Raw genomic sequence first — 11,552 nt, forward strand, 5'->3', positions numbered from 1 at the left:
GAATTGTTTTGGATCTGTTTTGTTATTTAGTTCTGAACAGAAGGTGTCCCAGTTATCTTGTTTTTATTGTCGGATTAGATGTCTTATCTTATTCCTTATAGTGTTTATCTGAGTTTTTAGTGTGGGGTTGCGATTTCGTATGTACTGTCTGGGTAACTTTCTGCTGTCTTTTATTAAGTGTATTATATCTTGATGTGGTTGCCATGAGCGAGTTGTCGTGAAGTGTTTTTGTTTCGGTATAGAGCTGTTGGCTACATGTACGAGACACTCGGAGATTATATGACTATACGCATCTATATCGGAAGCGTCCGCAGCAATAAGGAGTACTTCAGGTGGTAAGGTCTGATTTAAGATTGTTTGAAAAATTGGCCAATTAGCTTTTTTATAATTCAGTTTATCTTTAACTTTAATTTTGTTTAAGTGGGGGGGTGAGATTGAAGATACACAAAACTGGGAGGTGGTCACTGTCCAAATCGTGACCAACATGAAAGTTTACAAATTTACGACTCATTATACGAACACAGGCATAGGTCCAGTATTTCACTTGTGCGTATGAGATATGTGTCGGTGTTGCATCGTTTAATAATATCAACTTAGTTTCAGCTAGAAATTGATAAAGTATTTTGCCATTTTCGTTTTTACTTCGACAGTTGAATGCTGTATGTTTACTATTTAAATATCCTGTAATGATTATATTGGGATTTTTATTATATATTGAATGCAAACGATTTGCATCTATTACTCTACTAGGCGAGCAATAAATCCCCGCCACAGTGACGTCAGTATTATTATGCGTTTTTATGTTGATAACTAAGGATTCGTTAGGGGGAAGGTAGGTTAAGTTCCTGAACTATAAGTTCAGTTCTGTACAATAATAAAATTCCTCGGCTGGGATCTCTAGTATCCTTCCTGTCGTGTCTGATGATGGAGTTTCCTTTTATTTTGAGTCTATGGTAGGTAAGAGGGCAGTTTCACTAATTACAATAATATCCGGTTTCAAGGAGTTTGTTATATCTTCAATCTCATGTTTCTTGGAAGCAATAGCACCCTAGATATTGATGTGAAGTACCGTGAATTTATCCATGTTTAACGGAGTTAATGATGTAGGTTAAAATTTGCGGTAGGGATTGTTGGATGTTTTTCATAATGATTTTAATAATTATGTCTGTGAGACTGTTGGTATTATTTGGATTTGTATATTCTGCCATAATTTCAGAGAAGGTGGAAGTTATGACATTTGTTAATGCGTTTTCAGTATTCGTTGGCGTGGTTTGATGTTTGTCTTGAGTTAATGTGGGTGAATCTTCATTACTTGGTGATGGTTTTTCCTGCCTGAGTGATGATTTCCTGACCACTGCAGCATAAGAGTTTGTGTTTTCTGGTGCTGGAGTGGTAGGTAGGTGTAATGGTTCGTTGATTTTGTGTGGTGGTGGATTGTTCGTGTTTGGATTTTTAATTTCATATAAGTGTGTCTTAATAGATCTGTATTTAAGGCATCCTTTATAATTTGCCGTATGTTCTTCCCCACAATTGCAGCATTTTGGTTTGGGGTTTTATTTGGTGCATTGTGAAATATGGTGATTTTCCCCACAGCCCACACAACGCGCAGTTGCTTGACATGTAGCTGCTACCTGTTTAAACCTTTGGCATTGGTAACACTGTGTGACAACCACTGCTGGTGTTTTAGTTTGTTATACCGTGTACCTTTGGTACCACATTGTGATACCATTATTAATTAACTAGGTTATATCTTGGCTATTGTCAGTTACTACTTTAATTAAATTTGTTGGTTTTTTTGCGATGTTTGAAATTATTCGTTTTACGGAAACGTGTTTTATGGTTTGTGCACTTAATGCATCCTTAATGTCATCTATGTCTATTGAGTAGTGCACCCCCCGGATCACGAATGATTTGGGTGTTGGTCTAGATCCAGGCAAGTGTATTGTTATGTCCTGTTTTAAAAGCGTCAGAAGGCCATGCATTCAATAATCGATTTAAGGCAGCGGGTTCCTGTCCTTGAACAAGGACCTCGCCGCGAGGTGAACGCTTAATATTCATAATATTTGCCGTGGGTTTGCACCTGTATATTTCCTTAGAAAGTTGTGGCTGGTTAAAACTACCAGGTATTCCTTGTATAATAATGACGTTTTTAGGTAAGTTAGGTGCGGTTTTTGTGTGTTTCTGGATTTGTAGGCGTTTGTTTTAGTTGTTTTATCTGACTACGAGTCTTTACTAGCGTGAAGCCTTCGTCGCCAGAAATAACATCGTCTCGTTCAGAATTTGTGTTTATTTGAATATCCAGGGTGGAGTTTTGAATATTTAAGCTACTAGTAGTAGGATTTTCATTATCTGTTAGCGTAGTCTTAACTGCACTGAAGTTGAAGTTATATTGTCTTTAGTGAGTTTTCTTTTTTCCTAGTTCTAACATTGGAATATTTTACTGGAGTGAGTTTAGCTTTTAGTTCTCCCTTTGCAACAAATAGTAGTGTTTTTAATTTTACATTATCGTCTAGAATAAGGCCACCAACACTAGACTTACTTTTAGTCCCTATTGAACACGGACTTGTTCCCTCGATTGTCGACGCCATTGCATTAGTCACGGTGTCTGACCGCTCCGACTCCCCGGCCGGCATGACGCGCAGCTGCTTCGATGAAGTCAAGCTTGTAGGCCCGCTTAACTTCGTAGCACTGGTATTGTAGCTGTGCTGCTGTCCAAATGGCCTTATTCTCCTTATCTACTGGTGTGTAGCTCAGGGAAAGTAGTCGCAACACGAAAAATTGGTAAAAGGTAAAAAGTAATAGAGCACGTAGAGCTTGTGAGCTTGAATAGGTACAACCTTACTCGTCTCTCTCCAAGAGCAGGATCCTTTTATAAAAGTGAAATTATTCTCGTTTTATCTATTATCACGTTTTAGCATGTATTTTCTTATAGCAAAGCCACATCGGGCTGTCTACTGAGCCCGACGAGGGGAATCAAACCCCTGATTTTAGCGTTGTAAACCTGAAGACATACTGCTGTGCTAGCGGGGGCTTTTCTAAGTCAGCTGCTAACAATGTTTGTTTTTTGAATTTCCCGCAAAGCTACACGAGTGCTATCTGTGCTAGCCGTCCCTAATTTAGCAGTGTAAGGCAAGAGGGAAGGCAGCTAGCTAGTCTCACTGCCCACCGCTAACTCTTGGGCTTCTCTTTTATCAACAGATAGTGGGGTTGACTGCACATTATCACACCCCCACGGCTGAAAGGGCAAGCATGTTCGGTATGACAATATAATACATACAGAAAATAAGTGAAAAATACGTAGAAGTAGAAAGCCTGTCTATAAAGTATCTGGAACTTTGTGATAAACACTAACAGACGTACATATCTTACTTTGCCATATTTCTTTCGTTATACTTTGATAACTTGCCTACAACCTGATGAAAGGGTTAATGATTCCTTCCTCTAGGCATGAGCAAAACTTTAATTTTAAAATTTGTCAGGTTGGATTCATTTAACATAGTGAAGGAAATAAGTGTTCCTGTTTTAAAAAAACAAAAACTAATAACTAAAAGTAAAGTGAGGGAACATCATTCCTGTGTGTTCCCATACCACTACACCACTGGTAATTAGTTTAATTACTGTGAAAATGTTGTACATAAAATATTATTTTTCAATACTCTCCGAGTATGGATATAATCTTGGCTAAAAGTGGCCTTAATTTATATTTTATTTCTAATATAGAAATTAAATGGTGAGGGCTACTTTGGGATAATTTTGTCGAGTATAGAAAAATGGTCTAATCACAAAATATGTCATTTTCATACCACTTTTTAAAAAGTAATTTAGAGAACTCTGCAATATTTGTATGTGTAGAAAGGATGGTGATGTAGATCTTGGTACTTAGTTGATTGCTGTAAGTATGACATTCTGTATTGTTTATAGTTTTCTTATGTGTATGTGTTTGTATTAATCGAAGCTTAACATAATGTTCTATAAATGGGCAGAGTATATCGTTAGCTAATGTTTCATGTTTTTTACCTGTTAGACACCTTTCATAGTTCGTACATTGCCAAACTTTTGCTTTTATGTTACTAATATGTTTAATCAACATTAACTTTTGATTATAGATCAGACCAAAGAATTTAGCTGATGTTGTCTTTTCGTGGAGTATACCATGTCGTTCATGCAAAGTTTAGGGCGATTTAGAGTGTGATAATTCTGGTTTCCTATATATCCCATCAATTTCATGCCATTTTTGAGTATATACATATCTTGTGGCTACTTTCTATCAGTAGCATTGTGCCACCTATATATGGTGCAGTTAGTTTCATGTTATTCCAGCTTAATCCTCTTTCTCGGTTGGTACGTCATAATTTAGGCATGTTGCTACCATTTGCCATTTCAGTTTTTCTTCAACAGTTTTATTTATTACGTTTGCATTCACTTGTTTCAACAATTTTTGTTTTGGTCTCAGCATGAATTTACAGTCAAAGTGTATCACCTATGGAAATTCCCGTCACAGTAATAAATAGTACTGTTAGTATTACTTGTATGAGTTCAACCTTTTCTTTGAAGTGATGCATGCCTTATTTCACAGGAAGATATAGATTTATATGTTGGTCCAGGGAGTTTTTCATCTTCTCAATGTGGTAATGTTTCTGAGGAAGAATTTGATGAATGAGAAGACAATCTAGACCCTCTTTTTTTATGTGCCACCCTCTACTCTTCAGGAGTTTTCACCTGTTGGTGTGCCACCACATTATTCACTTTGGTAGAGATTCATTTATCTTCATGTTGCTTCAGCAGGATGTGTGTGTGTATGATTATGGTACATTATTGTTGCGTAGCCAGAAGTTACCACTTACAAGTCTTGCGTACCCTGGATCTCCTTTATGGGTTCACAGTCATCACTCTGTGGTCTTAACTTGACATTTTCTTAGCTCCTTTAATTTGTTGATGGAACAGTTATCTTTTCTTAACAAGATTCTCTTCATGGAGTGATTCCTCATTTCACAGATGTCACCACACTCTGTTTTCACACATGGTTTTTGTCAGGTCCATCATCTCGGCTCAGAGACTGACTTCTTGTGTCCCATCTTTCCATTCCTGATCCATTTGAATTTCTTTTATGTCCATTTACTACAGACAATTGCATACTGTCTGCCTTTGTTCACTTTAATGTGGTTTCTGTTCTTTCCACCCTTTCATTTTCTTCTTTCCTTATTATTCACTTGGTTGTTTGATAAAGACTTGTCTACTTTGATTGTGTCTAGCTGTTAGGCAGCCTTGTTAAGACCTTCCATTTTTTTAGGTTTCTTCTGTTTTTGTCTTTCCCTGTCCTTTCCTTCCTTTTTCCCACCTGCTTTAAGTCGCACATCCTTAACATTGCATTGACTTGCCTGGTCCTTCATACCTTTCTTATCCTTCCTTTGAATCTTTGTCTTCATGTACCATCTACCATCTCCCCCTTAAGATCTCTTTTTCCTTTTTATTCTAGCTTGTGAACATTGTCAATCGGATATTTTCATTTTAATGTTACATGCTTCCTCTGTCATCACTCTTACACCCTACTATATCACCATTGGCCTTTCCTTTCTCAGATCTATGCTGCCTGTGAAGGCTGTTTAACTTTCACATTCATTTCCTTAACCTCCATCTCTCATTGGTACTCCCATTCTGATCCTGATTGGCTTCTGTGTCCAATGTGCTTTTTATGGTGTTCTATGTCATTCTCTGTTCAAGTTCCCAATTTTTATTTTCTGCAACCCTTTTACTTCCCATGATCTATTTTCTATTATATTAACTAGTTAGGTTTCTTAACTAATTAGGTCTTCATTTTCAGTGTTTTTTCACATATTCACTATATAATCCTATCTTAGTCTTCTAGCCTTCAATATCCATTTGAGGAGATCATCCAGACTGGAATGTGGACTACTCTTTAATTTGTTCATCACTCATTATCTGCATGATATGATTGTTTCTTTCTCTTGTAAATATTGCCTAACTCCAATGAGATTTGTACACATGTCAATTTGTCTTTAATGGGGGTCTGTTTGCATGCACTTTTGCTGCCAACAGGATATTCACCCTGATCCTGAACCCAATATCGGTTAAGCTGGATCAGGCAGACTGGTCCACTTTCACAGGTCTCGCAGAACTTGATCCTGCCATCGTGAATCAGCCATCAATAGATGACTGTGTGGCAATGGTAATTGGCTGTATTGTACAAGCAGCTGCTCAGTGTATTTCTAAAACCTTGGCACGTTTTCCACGATATCCTCGTCCGTGGTGGAATCCTGCTTGCCACTGAGCACGGAAGGCGTAAAAACGGGCCTGGGATACTTATCTTAGATATCCCACACCTTCGAACTGCGTCGCTTTCCAACGGGCCCGTGCACATGCTAGGATGGTAAGATGTCAAAGCCAGAAGGAATCTTGGATTAAGTTCACAACTAGCATATCTTCTACCACCAGTTCCATGGTCATATGGGACAGGATTCGAAAGGTCAGTGGGCACTACAATTCTGTCCCCCTCTCGATCTTACTCTCTGATGGTCAGGAGGTGGCTGATGTCCGGAGCATCGCTGATACTCTTGGTGAAAGCTTTTGCGGGATATCTAGCACTTCTGCTTGTTCCTCCACGTTTTTGGCTATCAAGACTCGGGCAGAGCATTCATCTCTTTCCTGTCGAACTGACTGTCTCTTTGACTCTAATTGTCCCTTTACATTTGTGGAACTGAAAATGGCCTTTCATTGGTCTGTCAATACATCTGTTGGACCTGATGATGTACACTATGACATGCTGCACAATCATTTTTCCTACTTCTCTTGATGTCCTTCTAATTGTCTATAACCGGATCTGGCAGGAGAATGTTTTTCCTGATGTCTGGCACCAAGCTATTATTTTACCTTTCTCTAAGCCAGGGAAAGATCCCAAGATTTCTTCAAACTACCGTCCAATTGCTTTGACAAGCTGTCTGTAAGATCTTAGAAAGGATGGTTAATGCTCGTCTTGTTTGGTACTTCGAATCAAACAACCTCCTCTTACCCACCCAGTGTAGGTTCCGACGACAGCACTCCAACACAGACCACCTAATTCGACTTGAAACATCAATCAGAGAAGCCTTTCTCAATCGCCAACATCTTGTATTAATATTCTTTGGCATTGAGAAGGCTTATGACACAACATGGAGGTATGGCATTTTGCAAGACCTCCATACATATGGGTTACGTGGCTATTTACCCATCTTTATTAAAATATTTTTAATGGACAGGAGATTCCAAGTTTGTGTGGGTTCAACACTTTCCCGTTCTTTTGTACAGGAACTTGGAGTCCCTCAGGGTTATGTTTTGAGTGTCACACTTTTCAGTATAAAGATAAATGCCATCACTGAACAACTCCCTCTCACTGTTGCGAATGGGTTGTATGTGAACAACTTTCACATCTCGTGTCAGTCATCGAACATGAGATATATTGAGCAGCAACTACAAACTGCTTTCAATCGTGTATTGAAGTGGACTATGGCGAACGGCTTTAATTTTTCTCTTTCTAAAACCGTTTGCATGCACTTTTGCTGCCAATGGGGTATTTACCCTGATCCTGAACTTCATATCGGTGAAGTTTCGCTGCCAGTGGTCCCTGAGACCAAGTTCTTGGGGCTTATCTTTGACCGTAAGCTAACCTTTATACCACACTTAAAGCAGCTACAGGTTGAATGCACAAGAGCACTGAACATCCTCCGTGTCCTCTCTATTGCCTGTTGGGGAGCAGATTGATGTTCTGTGTTAAAGGTATATCGTGCTCTTATTCGATCAAAACTCGACTATGGATCAATGGTCTATGGCTAGGCCAGACCCTCGGCCTTAAAGATGCTAGACCCCATTCATCACCAAGGACCTTGACTCTGCACTGGGGCTTTTTGCACCTCTCTAGTTCAAAGCTTATACGTTGAATCTCATGAACCTTCTCTGCACCTTTGCCGTTTGCAACTATTTTTACTAAATTCTTTGAAACTTCGTTCCTTACCAAAGTATCCCACCTGGGGATGTTTTCATTTCTCAGTGGGCTGTATTTTTTCAGAACAGATGATGTGCCATTGCTTGTTTTGGCCTTCGCATCCAGGCGCAATGGGATGAATTGGGTCTGTCCTTGGATAACATTGCAGAATCCATAGGTCAGCCCATCCCACCATGGCTTATTACAGCCCCCAGATGTGACCTTTCTTTAAGTCATCTGAAAAAGGCAGATACTCCCGATTGGAAGTATTGTCTTTTATTTACTGAACATCTTTCGAACAACCTTTCTATTCCAATTTATACGGATGGTTCAAAATCAGGTGACTCTGTGGGCTCTGCCATGGTTTGTTGTGGTTCGGTGGTTGCGCGCAGAATCCCCTCTATAGGTTCTGTGTTCACTGCTGAACTGTAAACCATATCTGTTACCCTGGATCCTATTGAAGCTGAGCAGTACTCCAACTGCACTATTTATACTGACTCGCTTAGTTTTATACTAGCCCTGGAATTACTTCACGTTGGTTCACACCCTGTTCTCGTTGATATTCAAAACCGACTGGCCCATTTTTCATTAACTGCTACTTCTATCCAGTTTTTCTGGATACCAGGCCACGTTGGTATTCGCAGGAATGAGCTTGTAGACATGGCAGCTAAATCTATCTGTTCTGGCACTATCACCACTGTGCCTATTCCGAACATGGACTATGGTCCTGTATTCAAGGCTCGGCTCCGTGCCAGCTGGCAGTCCACATGGAGTGAGCAACGCGACAACAAGCTTTTTCAAATAAAACCCTATATTGGGATTTGGCCATCTAGCTTCTGTAAGGTTCGGAAGGAGTAAGCTGTTCAAAATAGACTATGCATTGGTCACAGTTTTTTAACTCATTGTTTTCTTTTATCTGGAACTGTTGCACCAGTGTGTAGTTTGTGTAACACTCAAATCACTGTAAGCCAAATTTTACTTTCTTGCCATTCTTATGACTCTCATCGATGGCACTATTTTAAACATGTTTTTTCCCAGGGTTTATCTTTTTATACTAAAAACCTGTTTTTAGTTTTTTAATGGCCATTAATCTTTTTTAATCTCATTTAAGTTTTGGATATATATTCATTACACCTTTTTTAATTGTGGTTCCCTTTTCAAAGTTTCAATCTCTCTAGTTCAATTTGAAATTGAAAAATGGCCAGAACATTAAATAACTCGACACAATGACTGGAAAGGCCAACTTCAGGTGACTAACGCTGCTGTTTGAACTATTCGTATGAACTACCTGTTAGTCGTCATGGTGAGTTGTTATTCCAATTTTGCTGCATGTCTTTTAAACTTTTATTATTTTACCCTTTGGTACTGGCCATAATGACACACAACCTGGAACCAGAACTGGAAAGACCAACTTCAGGTGACTGACGGTGGTTCTTGAACTTACCTGTTAGTCTTCCTGATGGGTTATGATCATTACCATTTTGCTAGAGTAAGTACTTTACAATTTCTCTTACTCTGCTTTCTCTCTTACCATTGTAAACTAGGTGTCAACATTGGTTTATGCTTTTTCTGTTTTTCAATGATGTCTTGTTTTACCTTCATTTCCTTTTCTGTATTTTACTACATTTAATTTGTTTTTACCTTTTTACCATATGTTTGGTGTAGATAGCCTAGCTGTTTTGTGCCATAAAACACGAAATCAATCAACCTCCCGAGTGAGTTTTGAATTTCCTCTCTCATACCTACTCGTAGTTGTGGGAAGATTGTAGTTTTGGTTTCCCTCACTTCATTTCCAATGTATTCTTTTTCCCAGGTAGATACGTGTCAGTTGGAGTGTGTACAGCTTACATGGAATTCTCCTGATAATGCTGGGTTGGAGATAACAGTGTCCTGTTTCTACGGTTGTGTGAAGTAAACAACTCCTTAGTTCTGGTTGCAAGAAGTTCTTTCCCTGCTCCTATGGTTGAGTTCTGTAGAATTTGTCTTCCTGATAGTACTGTCTACAGAACATACACACTCTTCCTACAGTTAGACAAATGTACCATGTCCGGGTAATTCTGGATGCAGGATGTTTTTCCTTGCATTCATGGTTGGGTGAATTATGATTTTGTCTGTAATACTGGTTAGAGCTATTAACCTGTCCTTATGGGTGAATTGAGGCAATGCTACAATGCTGTTATGCTGGCTTCAAGTTATTCTACTTCTTGGTCCCACTGGCGTTATGAGAGTTTGTCTGCTTTTGATCAAAAGCTCACTTCTTCTTCATAATTGTGGTTGATTGATGTATAGCACTATGTTTATTTACAGTTGGGGTTGATAGGTATACAGTCATGTGAAAAAGTTAGGGGGTCTGCTCTCGGGGTGAACTTGCTTGGACGACCAGACCTGGGCACGTTGGCAGTTGTTTTGAAAGCCCTCCACTTGTTGACTATTTTCTGGACAGTGGAATGGCTGATTTCAAAATCTTTTGGGATCTTTTTAAATCCCTTACGAGACTCATAAGCTGCTACAATTTTCTTTCTGAAGGCTTTGGACAGCTCTTTTGCTCTCACCATGGTGCTCACTCTTGCTTCAACAGTCAGGAACACACCAAACTTAATGCCAGAGGTTTAAACAGGGCAAGCCTCATTCAAAATGTTGAGTAACGATCTTCTAATCATGTGCACCTGGTGTGATACACCTGTTTGCGAGTTGAACCATTTTAAGTGGGAATAAATGTGGGGGTGTCCTAACTTTTTCCTCAGTTAGAATATGCATTTTTGTAGAATTACATTTACAGATCTTGAAAAATCTTTTCTTCAGTTTTAATTGTTTAGTTATATTCCTATCATCTCTCAGTATTGTTAAAATTGAGATTAAATATCTATATATCCAAAAATGTTACACAAATACACAGGCTTTCTTAGAGTGTCCTAACTTTTTCACATGACTGTATATAACATGGTCCACATACAGTTGGAGTTGATGAATATATGAAACATGGTCTACATACAGTTTGGGTTAATGAATAAGTGCAACATGGTTCACATGCCATAACTGTACTGTTGATGTTACAGTTTTTCATCCTCAACTTGAGGTTAAGTTGTGAAATGTTTGTCCACTTGAGATTGGGAATGTACATAGTTAATTCTGTTTCTATTCTGCTACAGTTTGGTCCTTTTGGAATATATCAGATTTGTGCACATGATTTTGTTTTTGGATAAATTTTCTACTTGCTGGATGTAGAGCATCCATTTATCATTGTGTGTGAAATTGAATTTAACAGTTTATTAAAAAAACTCAACACTGAAAATCATTTAACTGAAGGAAACTTTTCAGATTTTTGTACACTTGTGAATTTTTTTTTATAATGTGTTCCATTGTGATGCTGACAATGTAATGGTCATTAACAAATGAAACTACAATAGGACATTCTCAACACTTTCTGTAATTCCTCATGTGAATTTATTTTCTTTTGCCTTGTGTCTATTCCTTTAGAAATATACAATTTCTTGAAAGAAACCACCATCCCCAGTAGCACATCAGTAAGTTTGTATACTATAACAGTAGAAACAGTTTTGATACCCATGGTAAGCAC

General features: G+C 38.5%; 1 protein-coding gene and 1 pseudogene across 3 annotated transcripts in view; both read right to left on the reverse strand.

Moving 5' to 3' along the window:
* LOC143253554 (GTPase-activating protein skywalker-like) overlaps positions 1-3,048 on the reverse strand; it is a 33,201-nt gene extending 30,153 nt beyond the window's left edge. For both annotated transcript variants that reach the window (XM_076507617.1, XM_076507616.1), the window contains exon 1: positions 2,540-3,048. In XM_076507617.1, coding sequence (XP_076363732.1) covers positions 2,540-2,633 — 94 coding nt within the window. In that variant the 5' untranslated portion in view covers positions 2,634-3,048. The remainder of the gene's footprint in view (positions 1-2,539) is intronic.
* LOC143253553 (fatty acid CoA ligase Acsl3-like) overlaps positions 1-11,552 on the reverse strand; it is a 168,098-nt pseudogene that overhangs the window by 96,455 nt on the left and 60,091 nt on the right. The window lies entirely within an intron of this gene.

The sequence above is a fragment of the Tachypleus tridentatus genome, chromosome 6 (assembly GCF_004210375.1).
Source record: "Tachypleus tridentatus isolate NWPU-2018 chromosome 6, ASM421037v1, whole genome shotgun sequence".
Classification (NCBI taxonomy): domain Eukaryota; kingdom Metazoa; phylum Arthropoda; class Merostomata; order Xiphosura; family Limulidae; genus Tachypleus; species Tachypleus tridentatus.